Genomic DNA, 24,640 nt, shown 5'->3' with positions numbered 1-24,640 from the left:
AATAATTATACTTGTCAAATAGAGGGGTTTCCACACTACATATTTAAGTGAAAAATGTAAGATGCCTAAAAGTATATATAATATGATCTCATTTTTATACATCAACAATAAGTCCCTATTTAAGTATGTGGTAATTTAGTCCCAATAAGTTAACCTCTCTCATCAACCCAACAGAATACCTTTTTGACCTCCACATCTTACTTTAATTTGTTTTTTGCATCCAGTTTTTTCCGTTCTTAATATTACAGAGTAAGGTTTCTTGCTTCATGATCTCACTTCAGGATCACCTGGGATAATTACTAAAAATGCATGTCCTAGACTGCCCCCAATATGGAGGGTCTCAGGAATTTGTATTTTAAATGAACTCTCCAGGCAACCCTACAGAAAAATTTGAGAAGCACAGGCTTAGTAGATATGATGGGAAAAACCCATCTGTTTTCAAGAATCTTGTCCCAAATGGGTGTTCTGTGCTTCACTTTTTCCTGTCTCTTGTCCCTAATGAGTGCGAGTCATGGTTCTCTTCATTAAGGATTTTATGTATAAGAAAATTTGGCACAAAATATAAAAGGAAATGTGATTTTCATGATGAAATTTTGAAGAACTACATTTTTTTAGAGTGAAAACAGCCATATTTTTTTCCAATTATAAAAATACGTGCCATTTTAATTGCAACTCTGGAGTAAAGTATAAAGAAGAAAGTATTAATAAAAAGCAACTGAAACCCCAGAACCCCAAGATTATCAGCATTACAATTTGAGTGCCCATTCCTTTATGCGCACACACAAATACAGGTTTTACATAAAGCCAGTCATACCATACTTGCTGTTTGATTGCACATATCTTTCTTGAAAAATCACATTTTAGTAGGTTATTTATTTATTTTTCCTTATCATGTTCCTTTCCCTTTTCATCCTCTTTCCTGACCCTCCCAACATCTCAGCCAGATAACCAATGTCAACAACTTAGTATTTATCATTCCATAACTTTCTCCCTAATCAAACGATCTTGTACATCGTATATCTAAGTGGAGATTTATTGTTTGTTTACAAAAATGGGATCATATTACATATACTTTTAGGACCTTGCATTTTTCACTTAAAATATATGATGGAATTCCTCCTGTTCATCTGGTATGAATCTAACTAATTTCATTTCAAAGTTGCATAATAATCACTTATTCAGCCATTCCTGTGATAAGTAAATTTGTTTTAAACTTTGTCATTATAAATAGTCTTGCAGATTAATTTCTACATTCTAGTAGGTTTATTTTCATTTCATAGATATCTAATAGGTGGGAATGCTGGTTAAAGCATACGTGCACTCTAAATTTTAAGATATATTGCTAGATTTCCAAAATACCAAAAAAAAATCATAATTCACCAGCGTTGCATGAAAATTCCTCTTTACCCTTATTCATGAAAGCCATAGGTAGAATCATTTAAAAAGATTTTGCCCACAAGAAAAAATGTGAGGGATTACTGCATTTTGGCTTGAATTGCATTTCCCTGACTACTGGTGAGTTTAAGACTTTTCCTAAAAATATTTACTGTTTTTTAAATTTATTTTTCTTTAAATTATTTTTCCATACTTCTTTCTATTTTTATTGGATTTACCAATAAAATTGTTATCATTTTGTAAGAACACTTTGATACTGTAGGTATTAATCTTTTATTTGATATCTATCGAAAATATTCTTCATAACCTGTTCATATATATTTCTGCAGAAAAATTTTAAGTTTTCATACAGTTCAGTGTCTCTACTTTTTATTTTATACCTTTCAGTTTTCTTGACCTTAACAACTAAACTGAATACATATATTTTTCATTAGAATTTTCAAATATATATGTGGATATATATTTTATATATAAATTCATATTATATATTTATATTACTTATATTTATGATTTAAACTCACAAGGGATTTACTTTTTTGTTTGAAGATTTGGCTTTTATTTTCTTACAGTTGTAGTTATTTTGGTATCAAAATTTGTAATTTTATTTGATTCAATTCTGTCTAAAATTTTCTGACAAATTATAACCTAAGCTTTTTCTACAATTTAATATTTAAAATTTTTCATTTTAGCAATTTTCAAAAATTTCATTTTATTACCACCTTGGATATTCTCTAATCTTTCTTTCACTTCCTGATTCTAGCACCCCATGTACAGAGTCTTCCCAGTGTCCTGTTTCTAACCTTTTACCCACTTCCACTAAGTTCTGAATATGCTTCTCTACTGAAGGAAACCACAATCCTACAATGTCAGGACCAGTGTTGAGAAAGAAATGATAACAAAGTCAGAGACAAATGCCATGCAATGATAACTCCAGTAAAAGCTAGAATGAAAAGGGAAAGTCAAAAAGAAAGACATACAGAAGTGAACTGCCACATAAGCGCCTAACAATTCCTGAAGAACTCCTAAAGGATTCCCAAGGGTTCTAATCTCCTTTCAAATAATTCAATATCTTGCCGAAAAGCAAACCTTTTCGTATCAAAAAACCTTTGAGGATGTTTTATCACAACCTACAAAATTGTGCGAGACAGAGTGTAAACAATAATGTAAATTGTAGCAATGCTTCAATATGTGTTCATCAATTGTACAAATGTACCACACTAAGAGGGATGTTGTTGATGTGGGAACGTGTGGGAGGAGGAGGGAGTGGAGCATATAGGAATCCCTTACATTTTTTTAATGTAACATTTATATAATCTAAAGTTTCTTTAAAAATAAAAAAAAATAATTAAAAAAATAAAAATGAATATTTAAAACAACAAAAAAAAAACCTTTAAGAATATTCTATTCTTAGGTTGCCATACTCTGAAATTGTAGACTACAAATAATCTTCTAAAAGACACATGCCCTTCCTTTCTTCTTTCCTCCTTCCCTCCAGCCCTCCCTTTTTTATTTCCTACTCTCCCTCCCTTGTTCTCTGTCCTGACCCGGGGCCGGGGAATGAGGTAAACTTCTCTTCTGCCTTCCGTATTGGCAGAAAATTATAACATATTGGAGTCACATAAACCACTATCAAGGTTTCTTACCTCCGGTTGCAAAAATAATGTAAAGAGCAAAATCCTGGGGACTGTTTTCAATCTGTCAAAGGCAAAAAATGAACAAACATAAATTCTTTGTTGTAATATGCTGTTCTCTAAGCCAACTAGACCCAATTTATGTATCTGCTTCCTCACTTCTGTTTTCACTCTCAGACACAAGCCTTCTCTGCTCCTTGGGAATAATATAACTTTTCAGGGCATAGTTACTAAAGATTGCTACATAGGAAAAAATCCTTCAATTCAAATAGACTTTACACAGTCATAAGGTCTTTTTTCAAAGAGTGTTTATGTGTCTATGTTTAAAACATACACAAGATACTTATAGCTCAGTTTGGTGATAAAGGTTACCTTAAATTTTTGGAGAAGTTGCTTTATTACTTCTTCAGTTCTCATGTTACTGTTTATTCTGACCTTAGTTTCTGAACCAAAGGCTGGTGTGAAAATTGAAGTCTAGGGGGGAGAAAAAGATTGTAGTATAAATCCTTTAAGTTACATCACACTAACAATAGTCAATCTCTTTGGGCTGGTCTTCTCATGGGGTGCAAAACAGCCTAGTTAACTGGTTTAAAAAATATTTTTTTTTCCTTTTCTTTGTTGTTGTTGAATATTATGTAGTCTTTTAAGCAGCTTTATATCATTTCTAGAGAAAGTTAGGTACTATATCATTTGAGTATATTCATAAAAATTCACCAGGTAATCACACCATTTGTTAGTGTAGTTTAAAATCTCAAAATTAATTATTAGAATTAAAAACCAATCAAAAGCAATGTGATTAGGGTTTTTTAAACTCATGTGCCTTGCCTTCCTTCTGTTGGAAATAATTGTTCTAAATTGTTTTAATTTGACCCATATGAAATGACTTCTTTTTGGTAGGTCAGAAATAGTCCAATGTTGGCAATTTCATATGCTTCAGCTTATGCTACAAAATCTCAACCTAAGGTTTGGAGTAAAAGTTCAACCTAGGACAAGGTTTCCCAGAAGTTGCTCTAATCAAGAGTCAACCTTTCAGATGAACACTGGCAAAAGGTTTCCATAATCATATAAGCCAAGGATGTCCCTCTTCAGGACTAATAATGCACCATTAAAAAAATCATACAAAACTTGTAACCATGAATTTTTCACTCATAATATGATCATTATCCCTATTTTAAATAAATAAAGTCCTTTTAAATATAATACTTATTAACAGTCAATTACATTCCATATGAGAAAACCTCTTTCTGAATCCCACACTTGGTGACAGAGTACTTAAACTCATATCCTTTCCTAATTATGTTGGTTAAGGACAGCCAATTCTGAGAGGTTATTAATCAGAAGGCAAAAGTGATTTTTACCAAGAAAGGTTGATCCAGAACATAGAGGAAGTACATCCTACTAACAGGGCAGAATATGCAGCCCCTCAAAGTTGTGATATTATTCCAGAGGATGTCACAGAATTCTCAAATATTTATTTATTTAACATAGTGCTATGAACCAAGAACAATTCTAAGCCCTTTATAAATATTAACTATCTTAGTCCTTATAACAAGTAGACAAAATTAATTTTAAATTCTGTGACACAAGTGACATAGGTTCAAATTTACAGTAAGAGAAACCATAGTGAGTAGAAACTAACAAGGTAGGAAGTTAGTGGTATTAATATAACAAAGGCACTCATCTTAGACGAAATATAACTTTATGTTTGCCAAAGCATGAAAAAAGGGAAAAAAGTTTTACTTAGTAGGTAGCAGAAAATAAGAATGAATGGCATAAGATATGGATTTAAAAATTTAAAAATAATAATTAAGCAAAAGTTTATTTCCATATATTTCATTTAGATGTCCCAAGAGTCTTTGGAAATGGGCTAGTCTCAGAAGAAGTAGAGATGGGTGAGTTTTAGATGATCCAATAGAATGTTAGATGAGTACTATATTGGAAGATAGGTAGATCTATGTTAAAGTGTTTCTATGCCTGAAATTTGTGTGAATAAAATCTGAAGGGGTATAATGTGAGAACCAGGCTTCAGGATATGGAAATAAGTTTTCAGAGAAGCTATACAGAAGATGTCTGGATAAATGTTCCTAAGCGTGAGAATGTTCAGTGTTTGGACATTTTAAGGCATGGGTAAGATACTCTGTGACTTTTAGAAGCAGTGCTTATGAGCTCTGTGGAGCCCTGAAGAACCGTATGTTTATTCTGCACTAGTGTGAGGGTATGCTAGATATTGTGGTTTGATGCTGCTTATATGAAGATGCTTCTGCACTATAGTAATGACACTAGATTAGGACTCAGGTGACCTAGGTCCAGGTGACACTAACTCCAGCTTTGTCAACCCATTTAATATTTCCAAGCCTCAACAGCATTTATAAAACAAGAGAGAACTAGATGATGTCCAAGAGGACTTTTACACATCCAACATGCAATGAATTTGGAATCATGTTTTTCAGAACTTTATTTTAGAACCACCTTCATTATATCAGAGTTTATTTTGTTTTTTGTTTTTTTTTTTTTTTTTGGTCAGAACACATAACAGAATCCTGTTATAAAATAATTTATTATTGCATGGATAGAAACATACTACTCTTCAAATCATATTCAGCATAATTTATCCCCAAATATCACAATTCAAGGCTATAAACACGGGTGTTATCCATGGTCTAACAATAATGACTTTATCAAGGGGTCTCATGGTATAAAAACACATTTTAAGACTACATCAATTTAAAATCTTAAATTCCTGGGTGGCACTCATTGCATACCCATTAGTAGACAAAAAGTGTTCTTGTGTTTTTTCTTTGTTTATTTTCTGATAGGTATTAAATTGCTGTGAATGGCATTTGTATAAAAAATGTATAGTGCCAACTTGATCTCATTCAATCAACAACAAAGCTAACAAATCAGAGTCTTCCTTTGGGCTGGGCACTGTGCTAAATGTTTAACACGCTTCATTGCACTTTATCTCCTCAACAGCCTTGTAAAGTAGGAAGATGAGGATCCATGGCCAAGAAATCATGTAATTTTAATAATCTTTGCTCATCCAAGATTTGAATTCATTTCACCAAACTCCAGGGTCCAAACACTTAACCACTATGCTGTGCTGCCAGCGTCATGCCAATTTCAAACTCAGGACAATAATTTTACCTGAAAGCTGTTTGTTTAGAACAATATGACTTCTTTAATACAAATCACCCAGTGAGAAGATGACATGCAGCATATTTTCTGAGGAGAGGAAGAAACCAGAAAAATTGATAGTTGGATATCTGTGGGGACTGTCAAAACGACTTCATGGCCAGGAAGGACAATTCTTGAACCAGAAGTCTAATTTGAACAAGAACTTGAGAAGGGAGATAGGTTTCTCCCGATAAAGTTCCAAAGGGCTCATTACTGATACCCTCCCAAGGGCAGAAACAGAATAAATAAGTTTGAAATCCTGACAGAAAAAGGACATATAGAAATAAGTTAACCTTTTTAAAAGGTTCAAAATGGTGCCTGGCACAGAGTAAATGCTCTTTAAGTATTTTGTTAAATAATGAATGAATGTTTACTAAAGTACGTAATATGAAAAATATTTGATTTCTGGAAAAAAGTAAGATGAATTATTTCCCACCTCCAGCAAAGTGAAATCCTTACAAATACTATGGAAAGGTTCATAGAAATTTAACAAATATTAATTGAAAAAATCAGAATGCAAATTTTATCTACCCTATAACTATATTTGTGTAAAAAATGAAATGTGTACAAGACCTGGAAGGGAACATGGCAAAGTGAAAAGTTTGATTTATTGGAATAAATAGGCTGGTGGCTGGTTTTTCCCCTTTTCTTGAAATGGTGATGTTCAAGCACACTTTGAATCAATCTCTACCTTAGCACCTCTATTATTTTAATATTATTTGCTGCTGTGTGTTGATATGCTCATTTCTTGGCCTAGTCCCTGAGATCCCTGCTTGCAGAGGCATCAATGGACTCATCTTTATGTTCCCAGTGCTTGACACTGTGCCTGCCACCGAGATGGGGTTCATCGCTTATGTTGGTTAAGAACCTGGGTTTTAGGAAAACAGACCTGGGTTCAAGTTCAGAATTACTAGTTAAAAGTGGTCTGACCCAAGACAAATTACTTAGTCTTTGTGAACTTCAATGAACTCATTGAAAATAATGCCATCTACTTCATAGGGTTGTTTTAATGATTAATGATTAATGAGATAATTCCTTAGAAATCCTTTTAAAATAGTTAAATACCTAGCACAGAGGAGGTACCCAGTAAATGTGAGACATCCTACTATTTTTATTGTTACTATTTTTAATTGTAAATTGAATTAAGTGGCATTGTTAGTGCAATACACAATATTATTTTAAATTGAATTAATGGAATTGTAACTCACTTCATGGTTATAAAAGTGTCCATTAATAGAGGCCCTATGGTTTTGTCTATATTTTTTGTCCATTATTGAAGGCTTCATCCTTTTTCTCACCAGGGCTGCTTCACTCATGGTTCTGTAGAGCATTTGGGGTTCTGGCTCTTCAGGTGCACAAGGCTTCAGCGTACTGCTGTTATAAAATAAATAATCTGGAGAGAATAAAGATTATAAACCCACATCATTTAGCTTCTCACCTCCTTGTTTCTTGAATTGATTTGTATGCTTTCTTTAACTTTAGGCAGATTTCTATTACCTGGCTGTTTAAGAGCATTATAGTCTGTTGCTTAGGTACGTATTTACTTATTAAATGCTAGTAAATTCTTCCAGTGAATTACATATCAAAGGAATTGTTCATATGGTTGGAATCTGAGTGCTCTTTCAATGTTAATTTTTTGGGAGATGGGTACACATGGAGTTTCAGAATGCAACAGCTGTAAGAAAACTAATACTCTAAATTAAAGTACGGTATGCTGAAGTAACTTTCGTATAGTCGCAGTACTTATAAGTTACAGTATCAGGTCTGGATCCCTATTTTACTTTGACTAAAGTTCATTGGGCCATTTCTAAAATGATGGACATTGGGCCTTACTTTCCCTAACAAAGCTCTAGGAAGATCCTTGAGAAGGCAGTTATGCTCTGTGTAGGGCCTTGAAGGGTTTTGTTTTTGACTTTTATAAAAGCAAAAGGAAAACAATACTTTGGACTAGTGCCTATTAGTAATATATCTCAGAGATAATTCATTTATTTTTTCCAGAACAGGCAAAAAGTATGATATGAATGCCTTTTTTCCCCCATAAGTGCCCACTATCATATTACTTTTCACTGGGATAGGTAATATGAAAGTGATCCATAATCTAGTAGTCATATTTAGTTCAATGAGTCATTCCAATTTCTATAGCATATAGAAATCATATTATACGAATATAATATGGCATTGAACTGACCTAGTATCTGTTGGGTGGGCAGAGGTATTTAAATGGAATTAGTTTGAGCTATAATGTATTCCCAGCTGATGAGGCAGAAGATTTCACATCTGTTTTCTCCCTTGTCTACTATGGTCCAGAAAATGGTAGCAATTTAAAGAAAATTTCATTAACTAAGCATCTTCTTATCTAAGTATAGGACTACCTGATGACATTTGTGTTCTATTTTACTATGGGCTTTTAAATAGTTACCTATTGCAATTAGAGCATCATCAAATACACATGAGATTCTTATCTGACACTTATCTAATTTGGATATGTGAAGATACAAATAGAGTTTTATGGTATCTTTGATGCCAAGATATTGAGATTCCCTTGAGACTTAGAGGGCTAATTATAAAAGCCTGTACATGATAAGATGCCAGGAGCATATAAGGTGGAGAAAAGGGACCACTGACAGAAGATCATGTTTGTACAGGATCTGGTTATCATGGAGAAAGCGGAGGAGGCTGAATTGAGAAGGGTTTGGGAAAAAAATAACTAAATTGTTCAGTCTGAACCCAGCTTTGTAATATTAACCACCCCAGGACTGTGCATGTGTCCCCGACCTCAGTCATCAGCTCCTCCTTGGATATCTACAAATGAGAATTACATGAAAAAAATCTATGTAAAATATAATGCTCCTAGCAGAAAATATATAAAACATGAGTTTATGGAGTAGTGGTGCGTAAAGTGTTATATTTTAGAGAACCACTTAGGAGTCATGTTTTACATAGGCTTAAAAAAAATGGCCTCCCTCACTAATAAGAGTTTGATACTGACCTTCCTGGGAGTTGCTTGCTTCAGGCACTGGAATCTGGGTCCTGTCCAGCTCACTAATATGATGAAGATCATCAAATTCTCCCCAGCGAGTCATTCCTCTGAAAAGTGATATGTAAGTGACATCAATGCCATTCATATAGAGACCTATGATGGTTTTCAAGTTTAAAATAATAATATAATACTTGTGGACCTCCGTAGGTAAACCTATCATTCGAAGCTAATTACAATTTCATATTAAATTATATTTATGCCAGAGTGGTCAGCATGTGTTTTAAATACTTCCTGTATTTTTACTGAGCGTTTTTTGGCAACATGACACAGTATAATACAGGAGAGCAAAAATGGCTCAATATATGTTTGACTCCTTTTCCTCCCTACCACACTGAAACATAAAGTTATGTAGATTTTGTAAAACTTACGTGCAACTATGTAATCCATTGTTAGAAAGATATTTTACAATACTCTGAGAAGGAGTTTAGTTGCACAAGTATTCATTCTGCAAACAGGTATTGGGTACCTATAATATTTAAAGTATTATCTAGGTAGAGTGGATCTAAAATAAGATGTGCCTATCTTGAAGGCCCTTAGCTACTTGGAAAGGATGCCAGTTTACAAAGACAAAAAAATGTTTGAGAAACATCTTTCCTGGAAAATTATGATTCCATATAGGATATTAACAGTTTATAATGCATTTTAGTATCCAGAATAAATAAAACTGGAAAACTGCTTATTTTTACAGAAGGATTAACACTCACCCTTGTTTTATTTATCTGACTTTAGACAACTTACTTTTCTTCTCTGTACCTGTCTGTATCCTCATCTGTAAAATGGGGGTGGTAAGAGTATGAGGTAAGATTCAACTGTTAGGAGGATGGAGCTAACTTGTATGAACTCCTTGAAATAGTTCTCAGCACATTGCAAGTGATCAACATATGTTAAAATTTTCATGATCTGGGACTTTAAAAGATAGTAAAACTTCATGTAAAACACGAATATGGGTGATATTACATATATAAGACTGTTTTTACAAAATATAAATACAAATATACTAGAGAGAAGGAAAAGGAATAGCAGCTATATACAGCAGGGGAAGCATAGCGAAATTGAGAGGTGATGAGTTTTGGTTGTTTGGTTTTTGTTTATTATTATTATTGGAATAATGAAAATGCTCTAAGAATGCTTGAAGTGATGAATGCACAAATACGTGATTACACCAAATACCATTGATTATACATTTTGGGAGGATTTATGCTTTATTAATATGTATCAATAAAATTGAATTTTTTAAAGAAAAATATTATGATCATTCTCATCATCATCATTATCATAATCACCATGTTCTGTATCCATTTTGTGATGGTCTAGGAACTAAGGGAAACCAAGGCATTCCTGGATCCTTTTAGGTAAATAGACATTAGAATTGATGGGATCAGTCTTAACAGTCCTCCTAATGTCTCATCCACAATCTGTGGTTCTCATGACCAAATAGTCATCCACAGGAAATCTGTAGCATTAACTTTACCCAATTATCAGTGGTGACAACAAAAAACGATTATTAGTGGTGGTGAACATGAATAAAGGTGATCTTTTTCTTTAACCTTTGACTTCTTATGAAGTCTTTTTACAACTATTTTATCACTTGAGACCCACAATAAATTTATGAAGTAGGTTAGGAATCCTGATGTATTTGTTAATTTTCCAGCAAACCCTATTATCCAGAATATAGCCAAAGCAAATATCATATGGTTCACGAATTACAGGTAATATATTTTCTCAATTAAAAAAAAGAAAAACTAAGTCTTGACTCAGAATGTAGTTACACTTTGGCAGACAAAATTATTCCCTCCCTCCCCCTCTCCTAGTCTATAGCAGATTAATAACCGAAAAGTTGTAGGGTTATAGATACAGTTATCAGAGAAGGAGGCTTTGCAATGGAAAATATAGAAACTGAAGAGGTAAAGCAACCAATGCTTTTTCATATTGGGGAAATTGAGAGTCCCCAACAATGCCAGACCAGTGAGGTACTACACACATTCTTGGTGAACCTGGCTGACTTCACACCTGTCCCCCCACTTCCTTACAACTCAGTAGTACCTGTACAAATACAGGGAGTTAAATGTGACTTGATATATGCAGTGTTTGGCTCTCTTTCATCCATACCATCTATAGCCAAGATCATCAATTTCCAGGTCTAGATTGTGTAATTTGAAATGTCACCACATACAACTGAGCACATAACTAAGCTTGAGGGCAGTTATCCAGAGTTTTCAAAAGAAAGCTAGTTAGAACTTTACGTAATATTAAATAGTTTAATGTGTCCAAACATGGGGCTATTTGAGTCACTCTGACCAAACTTCAGTATGTATATCATTTACAAATTTAAATGATGGGGATGTTTTCTAATGAGTTGCAAAATAAAAAGGAGACAGAAATTTGACAGACAAATCGAATGTGGTCATTTACCTGCCTGTAATGTAAGAAAAAAAATACTCTTGAGCAGGGGTTCTTAACCTTTTTTGTTTCACGGACCTCTTTGATAGTCAGGTGAAAACCAGAGATCCCTTACAAAGTTCACCCTATACTGTGTACTATTTAACAAATATATCACACCTGAGCTAACACGTCCCCCAAGATTAATGCTTTTTTTAAAATTTAAATTCAAGCTCACTGACCACTTGTTAAGAACCTTTGCTTGAGCTTATATAAATGTACAGTTGCCCAGTTTCTGCTCTTCATATCATTATGCCATGACTTGTCCAAAGCAAGCCAAAGCTCACTTTGGAAAGACATTAAGAAAAGAAATGAAAAATAGTGCAAGCAAACAACCTCAATGAGACGGTTCTATTATTTTTTTAATAAAAAATTTCCAAAAGAAAACACTTAGACCAGATATGAAAGATCAAAGTAATGCCCATAGAATAACTTCCACAAAAGATCACAGGTGGTCACAGCTCAAACAAACAGATTTATTTTTAATCTTCTACCACTCCCATTTAAGCTGACCCTTCCTCAGTGTAACTCATTTCAAATACAATTAAAACAAACTAAAAAGGCTGATGATTCCTTCAAATGGTAAATGGAAAGATATGAGGCAGTAGCCCTACCTCCAGCTGAGTACACAACTTCCATGTCATTTATTCCATGTCCACCCACTGGAGATAGCAAACCTGTGAGCCTGTGAGAGCAGAAGTTTAAGTTCTGCACACAGAAACCCAGCATGGGAAAAGGAACACAGAAAAAATTTTATAGAGTGGGAGAATAGTCAGTTTCTTTATAATATTTGGTTTTGAGTCTAGAATTTAAATGAACCATCTTAAGAGTGGCAACAAGAGTGAGGGTGTCTAGAATTGCAGGAAACAAAGGGATGTGCACCTCATCAGAGAATCAGAGGACAGGAGAAAACTATTCCAAATTGTGCTGTGTCTGCCTACCTTTGTGTGCAGCTGCCTCCCATTAAGTATTCTTGACTAATTCACTGAAGCAGAATCTAATCTTAATCTTGTGTATGTGGGTGAATCTGTGTGGTGTGAGGAATGGGATATTTTTCTTTTATTATTCTTTTATTATTATTATCATTATTATTATTATTAGAGAAGTTATATGTTTACAGAACAATAATTCTTTTATTATTATTATCTTTCTTTTATTATTATTATCATTATTATTATTATTAGAGAAGTTATATGTTTATAGAACAATAATGCATAAAATACAGGATTACCATATACCATCCTATCATTAACATCTTGCACTGATGTAGAACATTTGCTACAATTGATGAAAGCACATTTTTATAATTTCTACTATTAACTATAGCCCATGGTTTAACTTAAAGTTCACTGTGTTGTGCAGTTCTATGGAATTAAAAAAAATTATTCTAAAATTTTAACCTAAAATTTCCCCTTTTAACCACATTCAAATATGTAATTCAGTGCTGTTAATTATGTTCATAATGTTGTGCTACCATTATCACCATCCATTACTAAAATTTTTCCATTGTCCCAAATAGAAACTGTACATTTTAAGCATTAACTCACTATTCCTTACTGTCACCCAATCCCCTGGTAATCTATATTCTAGATTCTAAATCCATGAGTTTCCTTATTTAATTACTTCATATCAGTGAAATCATGCAATATTTGTACTTTGTATATGGCTTATTTTGCTTACATGTCGTCTTCAAGATTCATCCATATTGTCATGTGTTTAAGAACTTTATTCCTTTTATGGTTGAATAATGTTACACAGTGTGTATATACTTTTGTTTATATCCATTCATTGCTTGATGGACATTTGGATTACTTTCTATGGGTAATTGTGAATAGTGCTGCTATGAACATCATTGTGCATATATCTGCTCAAGTTCCTGCTTTCACATCTTTTGCATATATACCTAGAAGTGATATTGCCAGGCTGTATGATAATTTGATACTTACTGAGGAACTGCCAAACTGTCTTCCGCAGCAGCTGTACCATCTTATATTCCCACCACTGATGAATAAGTGTTCTTATTTATCCACATCCTGTCCAATACTTTTAACTTTCCATTTTCTTAATAGTAGCCATTCTAGGGGGGTGTGAAATGGTATCTCATTATGGTTTTGATTTCCACTTTCCTAATGGCCAATGATGCCAAACATCTTTCCATGTGCATTTTGGCCATTTCTATATCTTCTTTGGAGAAATGTCTATTCAAGCTTTTTAGCCATTTTTAAAAATTGGGTTGCTTGTCTGTTTGCTGTTGAATTGTAGGAATTTTTTATATTCTGGTTATTAAGCCCTTATTGGATATGTGCTTTCAACTAGAGGAGAATGCACATTATGTTGGTGGGTGAAGTATTCTATATATGTCAATTACACTTAGTTGGTTTAGAGTATCATTCAAGTCTGTCTAGATGTTCTCTTCATTATTGGAAGTGGTGTATTAAAGTCTCCTCCTATTGGTATGGAACTGTCAATTTCTCCCTTCAAATCTGTCAACATTTGCTTCACATATTTTGGGGTTCTGCTGTTAGATGCATATGTATTTATGACATCTTCTTGTTGAATTGACCCCATTATCAGTATATTATGACTTTCATCGTCCTTCATTAATGTTTTTACTTTAAAGTCTATTTTATCTGTTATCAGTATAGCTACCTTCATGAGTTTACTCATGGTATTTAGTTCATATTAGTGCAACCATACTATATTTTTCCTTTTGTGCTTGGATTATTTCATTCAACATAATATTGTCAAGATTCATCTACGTTGTCATATGCATCCAAATTTCATGTCTTCTTACGGCTGAATAGTATTCCATTATATATATATATATATATATATATATATATATATATATATATATATATAATCACACACCACAATTTGTTTATCCATTCTTCAGTTGATGGACACTTGGGCTGGTTCTATATTTTAGCAATTGTGAATAATGCTGCTATGAACATCGGTTTGCAAATGTCAGTTCATGTCCTTGCTTTCAGTTCTGAATATATTTCTACTAATGGAAATGCTATATCATTTTGCAGTTCTATATTCAGCTTCTTGAGGTACTACCAAACTGTCTTCCACAGAGGCTACAGTCCCACCAGTGAAGAGAGTTCCTGTTTCTCCACATCCTTTCTAGCCCCTATAGTTTTCTGTTTTGATTTTAAAACAATGACCATTTTATCAGGTGTGAAATGAAAACTAATTTTAGTTTTGATCTGCAGTACCTTACTAGTTAGTGATGTCAAACATTTTTTCATGCACTTTTTGGCCTTTTGTATTTCCTCCTTGGAGAAATGTCTATTCAAGTCTTTTGCTCATTTTTTAAATTGGGTTGCTTGTCTTTTTATTGTTGAGTTGTATGACCTCTTTATATAACAGGGATATCAAACCTTTATCAGATATGTGGTTTCCAAATATTTTCTCACATTGAGTAGGCTGTCTTTTTGCTTTCTTGGCAAAGTCTTTTGAAGAAAAAAGGTTTTAATTTGAGGAGGTTCCATTTATCTGTTTTTTCTTTTGTTGCTCATCCTTTGGGTGTAAGGTTTAAGAAACTGTTACCTACCACAAGACCTTGGACATGTTTCCCTACATTTTCTTCAGGAGTTTATGGTTGTAGCATTTATATTTAGGTCCTTGATTCATTGTGAGTTAATTTTTGTATAAGGTGTGAGATCGAGGTCTTCTTTTTTTCCTTTGGATATGGACATCCTGTTGTCCCAGCACCATTTGTTAAATAGACTGTTCTGGCCCAAGCAGGCTTAACCACCTTGTCAAAAATCACTTGACTATAGAGGTGAGGGTCTATTTCTGAGTTCTTGATTCAGTTCTATTGGTCAATCTATTTTTATGCCAGTACCATGGTATTTTTACCACAGTAGCTAACTTATATGCTTTAAAGTCAGGAAGTAATTGTTGTCCAACTTTGTTCTTTTTTTAAGACATTTTTGGCTATTAGGGACCCTTCCCTTCCAAATAAATTTGATAATTGGCCTTTCCGTTTTGGCAAAAAAAAAAAAAAGGCTGTTGGGATTTTTATTGGGATTGCATTTAATATGTAAATCAGTTTGGGTAGAATTGACATCTTAATGATATTTAGTCTTCCTGTCTATGGACACAGACTACCTTTCCATTTAGTTAAGTCTTCTTTTGTCTCTTTTAGCAATATTTTGTATTTTTCTGAATACAGGTCCTTTATGCCCTTAGTTAAGTTTATTCCAAAATATTTGATTCTTTTAGTCACTATTATAAATGGAAATTTTTTCCGATTTCCTCTTCAGATTGCTCATCAGTACTGCATAGAAACACTACTGATTTTTGCATATTAATCTTGTACTTCACCACTTTGCTGAGCTAATCTATTAGTTCTAGTAGCTTTGTTGTGCTTTTTAAAGGATTTTCTAGATATAGGGTCATATCATTATTGAATAGTGAAAAGTTTTACTTCTTTGTTTCTTATTTGTGTGACTTTAATGTCCTACTTTTATCTTTCGGAGTGTTTTTTTATCAAAAAAGGATGCTGTATTTTGTCAAATGCCTTTTCTGCATAAATTGAGAGGATCATGTGATTTTTCTTCTTCAATTTATTAATGTGCTTTATTACACTAATTGGTTTTCTTGTGTTGAAGAACCTTTGCATAACTGAGATAAAATCCACTTGATCATTGTGTGTAATTCTTTGAATGTACTGTTGGATTTGGTTTTCAAGTATTTTGTTGAGAAGTTTTGCATCTATATACTTTAAATAAATTGGTCCATAATTTTCTTTTTTCATAGTATCTTTGTATGGTTTTGGTATTAGGGTGATGTTGACTTCATAAAATGAATTTCAATTTTTTGGAAGAGCTTAAGCAAGATTGGTGTTAGCTTGTCTTTGAATGATTGGTAGAACTCATCTATGAAACCATCTGACCATGGGCTTTTCATATTTGGGAGGTTTGATGACTGTTTCAATCTTTTTACCTATGACTGGTGTGTTGAGTTCTTCTATTTCTTCTAGGGTAAGCTTAGGTGTGTTCATGGGTTTTTGGAATTTGTACAGTTTGTCTACATTATCTAGTATTTTGGCATACAGATGTTTATAGTATTCTCTTATGATATCTCTTATTTCTGCATGGTCAGTGGTAATATCCTCCCTCTCATTTCTGATTTTATTTGCATTTTCTGTCTTTTCTTCATTGTCAGTCTAACTAAGGGTTTGTTGATTTTGCTGGTCTTCTCAAGGAACCAACTTCTGGTTTTGTTGATTCTCTCTATTGTTATATTGTTCTCAATCTTACTTGTTTCTGATCTGATTTTTACTATTTCTTTCCTACTGCTTGATTTGCAATTAGTGTGAAGTTCTTTTTCTAGTTCCTTAAGGTGTGCAGTAAGGTCTTTGATTTTAGTTCTTTCTTTTTCTTTTCATGTAAGCATTGACAGCTATAAATTTCCCTCTTAGCACTGCTTTGCAGTGTCCCATAGGTTTTGATATGTTGTGCTTTCATTTTTATTTGTCTCAAGAAATTTGTTGAATTCTCTTGTAATTTCTTTTCTGACATACTGATTATTTAAGAGTGTATAATTTAATCTCCACATATTTGTGAATTTTCCTTTCTTCTGTCATTGATTTCCAGCTTCAATCCATTATGATCAGAGAAAGTGTTTTGTATAATTTAAATATTTTAAAATTTATTGAGACCTCTTTTATGACTCAACATATCATCTATACTGGTGAAGGATCTATGAGTACTTGAAAAGAATACATATCCTGCTGTTTTGGGGTGTAATGCTCTGTAAATGTCTGCTAGGTCTACTTCATTTATCCTATTATTCAAGCTCTCTGTTTCTTTATCCTTTGTCCAGATGTTTTATCCAATGCTGAGAATGGTGTATTGAAGTCTCCAACTATTATTGTTTTGACATCTATTTCTCCCTTCAGTTTTGCCAGTGTTGCTTCATGTCTCTTAGGGTACCCAGTTTAGGTGTGTAAATATTTACCATAGTTATTTCTTCTTAGTGAATTGTCCATTTTATTAATACATAATGATCTTCTTCATCCCTTATAACAGTTTTATTTAAAATAAATTTTGTCCATTATTAGTATTGCTACTCCAGATGTATTTTGATTACTCTTAGCATGGGATATCTTTTTCCAATCTTTCACTTTCAACCTGTGTCACTTTCACCACTGTGTCCTTATGTCTGAGGTTAGTTCTACTATAGATGGAGATGACTCTCACTTATTGTTCTTTTCTTTAAATCCATTCTCTTAATCTGTTTCTTTTGATTGGGGAGTTCAATTCATTAACACTCAATATTATTAATGTAAAGGCTTTAATTACTTCATCCATTTTATCCTTTGGCTTTCCATTGTCACATCTTACTACTGTCTGTTTTTTACCCTTAGTTTATACGTCCTAATAATCTTCATTTCTACACTCTTCTCCAAGTCTTTCATCTTTGTTTTTTTTCTTTTCAGGCTGCAGCACTCCTTTCTGTATCTCTTGTAGATATGGTCTTTTATTAATACATTCTCTCAGTTTTTGTTTGCATGTGAAAACTTTAAACTCACCCTAATTTTTAAAAAAATTCATTTTATTGATACATGTTAATAAAGCATACAATCTATCCCAAGTGTACAATCAGTGGTATTTGGTATAATTACATAGTTGGGCATTCATCAATTTAATCATTATGAGTATTTTATTCAAATATTTATAGTAATAGTAAACAAAAAAAAACCCAAACAAACAAAAAACTATACCCCTTAATATTCACCTATCATTCTCTCTAAGTTTCCCCTGCCATACATAGCTGCTATTTCATTTCTGTCTCACTAGTTTATTTTATACTTTCATATTTTTCTTTTCTTAAGCATTTTTTCACTTTTATAGCTATATATTAATATGACAGAAATCCATTCAAAGAGTGTAATCACTGGTGTTTGGTATGAACACGTTTGTGCATTCATCATCCCAATTATTCCCAGAGCACTTTCATTATTCCAATAATAATAATAAACAAAAAAGAAAACAACCAAAACTCTTCACCTCTCAATCTCTCTATGCCTCACCGGGTATACATAGCTGCTATTCTTTTTTCTTCTCTCTAGTATATTTATAATTACATTTTGTAAAAGCAATCTTATATATGCAATATCACCCATATTGTGCTTTGTGTGTGTGTGGTGGGGGGAGGACAATATGCTCATTAGGGATCGATACCTATGAAAGGATGAGGGAGGAAACAGGTTTGGGTCGAGGAGTCATGTTGAACTGTGATGCAGGCCTGACAAAAGCTTGGGAAACCTGGGAGGCAGCTCTGGAGTGAGGATTGCCCATCCTTGCCTCAAATTGTACCCAGAGGTCCAGGGCTTCATATCCCTGACTCACTCAGTCACTGGTACAGGTTGCCGGGAAAGGAAGTGATGGGAGAGAGACCACTGTCTGCTGCTGAGGCCAAGTCTGAAAGAGCTGACCACTGGATGCTGCCTGCTGCCCACATCACAGTCCTTAGAGCTGGGCAACGAGTCCACCTTTGAGAGATATCTGGACAATGCACCTCCACGGCTACCACAGGCACCCAGCCCACATTCTGCTTTGGGTTTGGTGGGGATGCCTGCTCCTTACAGCCAGTCTGCCGGAGGTCTGCACAATCCCATAGCCCAGGGAAGAGTTGCCAACATAGCCACCAGCAGGGCTTTGGGGAAGGAAGTAGGAACAACTTCAGATTTCTGCAATGCAAATTATCTATAACTGTAGCCCCAGGTCTCCCTAATTAGGAAGGTGAATCTACTTCTAAAGAAATTGTTCAACATCTTCCTTGGAAGAGACATTTTGGTGATTTCTGCTGTTCTATATTGTCTGACTCCTACCGCTAATAATCTAAAATCAAGGGTCTTCCCATCAAGAATACGGGGGCTTCTTGAGCCTTTGACATTTCCTAACTCATCCAAACTGTGAGCTAACACTAACCAGCTCTACCTTGTCCAAGAAATTCAGCATTTTCACTTGAATTAAACCTCCATATTGTGTTTTACATGAGGTTTTACTATCTTATACAGTCCCAAGTTATTTTTCAGCTTTCCTTCTAGTAATATACATGATCTTAGACTTTCTTTTTCAACCACTGTCATACCCATACAATAGCACCAATAGTTACAAACACCATGATATGCTTTAACCATTTTCTATTCATTTTCAAAGACTTATAAACAACCTTTTTTAAAAATTATTTTTTTTATTTGTTAAAAGATAGTTATATAAGTGTTACATAAAATATGTAAGGGATTCCCATATGCCCCACTCCCTACTCCTCCTACCCTTTCCCACTTTAACAACATCCTTCATTAGTGTGGTACATTTGTTACAATTGATGAACACATTCTGGAGCATTGTCACTAAGTGTGGATTATAGTTTACATTATAGTTCAAATTCTCTCCTACATATTTCTGAAATTTATAACAAGATATTTAATGGCCTGTATCTGTCACTGCAACATCATTCAGGACAATTCCAATGTTCCAAAAATGCCTCCATATTACCCCCCCCCCTTTTTTTTTTTTAAAGATTCTTAGGTTACATAAATGTTGCATAAAAAGTATAGGGGATTCCCATACGCCCTTCTCCCCACACCTCCCACATTTTCCCATATTAACACTTCATTACTGTGGTACATTCATTCTAACTGATGAATACATTTTGGAGCATTTCCACTAAGCATGGATTAAAGTTTACATTGTAGTTTACACTCTCTCCTTCCTGATTCTGTAGTTTATGACAAGATATATAATGGCCTGTATCAGTCTTTGCAATGTCATTCAGGACAGTTCCCAAGTCCTAAAAATGTCCTTGTATTACACCTGTTTTTCCCTCTTCCTGCCCTCAGAACCTCCAGGAGCCAATGTCTCTACATCAATGACATACTTTCTTGCATTGCTAGAATCACAATAAGTCTATTGTAGAATACTTGTAAGTTTACTTTAGTCCATAGTCATTTCTCATCCTGAGGATTCTGGGATGGTGATGTCCACTCTACCTCTAATTGAGAGGGGGCTGTGATCCATTTAGGCTGATGGATGGGACTCTTGCTTGCAGTTGTAACCTCTCTCAGATCCTTGGTATGGTAGTTGTCCACTACCACCTTCTTTTTTTTTTAATTGACTTTGTAATAATATTACATCAAAAATATATATGTGAGGTCCCATTCAACCCTGCTCCCCCACCCCCCCCTCTCCCCCCCCCAACAACACTCGTTCCCATCATCATGACACATCCATTGGATTTGGTAAGTACATCTTTGGGCACTTCTGCACCTCATAGTCAATGGTCCACATCATGGCCCATACTCTCCTCCATTCCATCCAGTGGGCCCTGTGAGGATTTACAATGTCCGGTGATTGCCTCTGAAGCACCATCCAGGGCAGCTCCATGTCCCAAAGACACCTCCACCTCTCATCTCTTCCTGCCTTTCCCCATACCCATCGTCCACCATGTCCACTTTTCCCAATCCAATGCCACCTCTTCTATGTGGGCATTGGATTGGTTGTGTCCATTGCACCTCTATGTCAAGAGGAGGCTCAGATTCCACCTTCTTGTTAGTCATCCTGGGTGTTGAACTGGAGAGTAGTTGTTGCAACTCTGTTGAGATTCAGGGCTCAGCTGGCACATGGACAGCCCAAAGATTTAAGTTTCTTGGACATAAACCTACCAACTCTAGTACTAATTATAGATTCAAATAGAAGAACAGAAGGCTGTGCGTAGGAAAACCACAACTGAGTCCACATCTGTCACCATGGGGAGCATAAATTCCAAAGTAGGTCCCACAAACAATCTTTTTAACAATTCTGCACAGATTAACCCACAGCTGTCCATTCTCTACCTTCCTTCTATTTTCTGTTGACCTATAGTCTAATTATAAACTCCATGGGTTTACACAGTTTGCCTAGTTCATAATAGCACAATCATACAGTATTTGTCCTTTTGCATTTGGCTTGCTTCACTCAAGATAATGTCCTCAAGGTTCATCTGTGTTGTTATATGCTTCACAACTTCATTTCTTCTTACCACTGCATAATATTCCATTGTAATGTATACACCACATTTGTGTTTATCCATTTCTCAGTTGATGAACACCTGGGTTGTTTTCATCTTTTGACAATCATGAATAATTATCATGTTGTGCAGATGTGTATTCATGTCTCTGCTCTCAGTTCTTCTGGGTATATACCTAGTAATGGTATTGCTAGGTCATATGGCAAGTCTATATTCAACTTCCTTAGGAACTGCCAAAGAGTCCTCCACAGTGACTGTATCATTCTTCATCCCAACCAATGGTGAATAAGTATTCCTATCTCTTCACATCCTCTCCAACATTTACAGTTTTCTGACTTTTGATAGCAGCCAGTCTAATAGGTGTGAAATAATATCTCACTGAAGTTTTAATTTGTATTTCCCTAATTGCTAGTGATGTTGAACATTTTTAAATGTATTTCTTCTGCATTTGTATTTCTTCTTCGGACAGTTGTCTTTTCAAGTCTTTTGCCCATTTTTTAATCAGGTATTTGTCATTTTATTGTTAAGTCATATGAAACTCTTTGTATATCATAGATCAGAGACATTAAACCCATATTGGATGTGTGATTGACAAATATTTTCTCCTACTCAGCTTTTTCACCCTTCTGACAAAGTCCTTTGAAGTGCAAAAGTGTTTAATTTTGAGAAGATCACATTGACCTCTTTTTTCTTTTGTTCTTTGTGCTTTGGGCATAAGGTTTAAGAAACTACTGCCTACCATAAGATCTTGAAGGTGTTTTCCTACATATTCTTCTGGGAGTTTTATGGTTGTCACTCATATATTTAGGTCCTTGATCCATTTTGAGTTAATTTTTGTGTAAGATGTGAGATTGGGGTCTTCTTTCTTTCTTTTGGATTTGGATATTCAATTCTCCTAGCACCATTTGTTGAATAGACTCTTACAGCTCAACTGGGAGGGCTTGACTACCTTGTCAAAAATCACTTGTGAGGGTCTATTTCTGAGTTCTCGGTTTGGTTCCGTTAGTCAATATGTCTGTTTTTATGCCAGTACCATGCTGTTTTTTTTTAAAATGAAGAGTTTTCTAACTACATTCTTCCTCTTTAAGATCTTTTTATCTATTTGGGGCTCCTTACCCTTCCAAATATATTTGATAATTGGTTTTTCCACTTCTGCAAAAAAGGCTGTTGGGTTTTTTTACTGGTATTGCACTGAACCTGTAAAACAGGTTCTATAGAATTGACATCTTAATGATGATATTTAGTCTTCCAATCCATGAACATGGATTATCCTTCCATTTATTTAAGTCTTCTCCAGTTTTTTTTCAGCAATTTTTTTGATAATTTTCCTAATACAGGCCCTGTATTTCCTTGGTTAAGTTGATTCCTAAATATTTCATTGTTTTAGTTGCTATCTGTAGCAGTTTGATATTGTTTATGAATTCCAAAAATAGATACTGGATTCGGAGGTTTCACAATTACTTGATTAAATAATGATTAAGGCTTTGATTGGGTCACATCAGTAGGATACTGCATCCCCCCTCTCTGGTGGGTGGAGACTCACAGAGAAGAGACATGGCAGAGAACTGAGTTTGGAGCTTTGATCCTGGAGCCAGGGAAGTAAACACATAGAAAAGCATATACATGATGAAGGAGAGAAGGCTTCATTAGACATGGCAGAGGGCTCAGGAAGAGAGAGAAGCCATTCACCTGATACTCTACAGCTGGCCTTGTGGAGAGACAGAGCAGCTGAGTCCAGAAAGAAATGAGCCCTGGGAAGAGAGAAACCCAGAAAGCCTGAACCCTCACAGACATCAGCTGCCATCTTGCTCCAACACATGGCAACAGACTTTGGTGAGGGAAGTAATTTATGCTTTATGGCCTGGTAACTCTAAGCTTCTAGCCCAAATAAACACCCTTTATAAAAAACAGCTGAATTTTGACATTTTGCATCAGCACCCCTTTGGTTGAGTAATACATGATCATAAATGGATTTTTTTTCTGATTTCTTCCTTAGTTTGCACATCAGTAGTGTAGAGAAACACTATTGATTTTTGTGTATTAATCTTGTATCCCACCACTTTGATGAACTCATCAATTGGTTCTAATAGGTTTGTTGTTGACTTTTCAGGAGATTCTGGATATAGGAGCATATCATTAGTGAATAATGAAAGTTTTACTTTTTCCTTTCCTATTTGAGTGACTTCTATTTCTTTATCTAACCTAATTGCTCTAGCTAGAACTTCTAGCATAATATCGAATAACAGTGGTGACAATGGGCATCCTTGTCTTGTTCCTGATCTCAGCGGGAAAGCTTTCAGTCTGTCACCTTTGAGTACTATGCTAGCTGTAAGTTTTTCATATTTATGCTCTTTACCATATTGAGAAAGCTTCCTTCTATTCTTATCTTTTTATTAAGAAAGGGTGCTGTATTTTGTCAAATGCTTTTCTGCATTAATTGAGAGGATCATGTGATTTTTTCCTTCAACTTATCAATGTGGCTTATTACACTAATATATTTTCAAGCCTTGAACCATGCTATACTCCAGTTGTAGATTTCCCATGCTTCTCTACTTTCCTACCACCCTGCAATAGTGATGTACATTTGCTCTGGCTCACAAAAGACACTCTTGCATCTGTACCATCAACCACAATTCTCATCCACCTCTTGGTTTACTGTGTTATTCTGAAATATTCTCTAGCATTCTGTTAATTGGCATTTACATACCTAGACTACCATTCTCAGCCAAATCCCCATTTATAAACTAGCTGTTACTATGTGTTACTATCCACTCCATACATTTCCACACTTTTACAGTAAAGCTAATAAAACTGCTACATACATTAAAACATCAGTAGTCCATCTCAGTCCTCCTTTGATCTCCTTTAAGAATCTACCACCTACCACTGGGTCTTGAAGCTATTTTCCTACAATTTCTTCTAGAAACTT

General features: G+C 34.5%; 1 protein-coding gene across 3 annotated transcripts in view; it reads right to left on the bottom strand.

Moving 5' to 3' along the window:
* The window catches only part of RASSF6 (Ras association domain family member 6), an 84,257-nt gene that overhangs the window by 5,048 nt on the left and 54,569 nt on the right, over positions 1–24,640 (bottom strand). For all 3 annotated transcript variants that reach the window (XM_004465318.5, XM_071216037.1, XM_071216039.1), the window contains exons 5-8: positions 9,190–9,287; positions 7,409–7,593; positions 3,399–3,500; positions 3,039–3,090 (exon numbers count right to left, since the gene is read on the bottom strand). In XM_004465318.5, coding sequence (XP_004465375.2) covers positions 3,039–3,090; positions 3,399–3,500; positions 7,409–7,593; positions 9,190–9,287 — 437 coding nt within the window. The remainder of the gene's footprint in view (positions 1–3,038; positions 3,091–3,398; positions 3,501–7,408; positions 7,594–9,189; positions 9,288–24,640) is intronic.

The sequence above is a fragment of the Dasypus novemcinctus genome, chromosome 1, assembly GCF_030445035.2.
Source record: "Dasypus novemcinctus isolate mDasNov1 chromosome 1, mDasNov1.1.hap2, whole genome shotgun sequence".
NCBI classification, from domain to species: Eukaryota; Metazoa; Chordata; class Mammalia; order Cingulata; family Dasypodidae; genus Dasypus; species Dasypus novemcinctus.
Note: the sequence above shows the minus strand (reverse complement) of the source record. Positions and strands in the feature narration are given on the sequence as shown.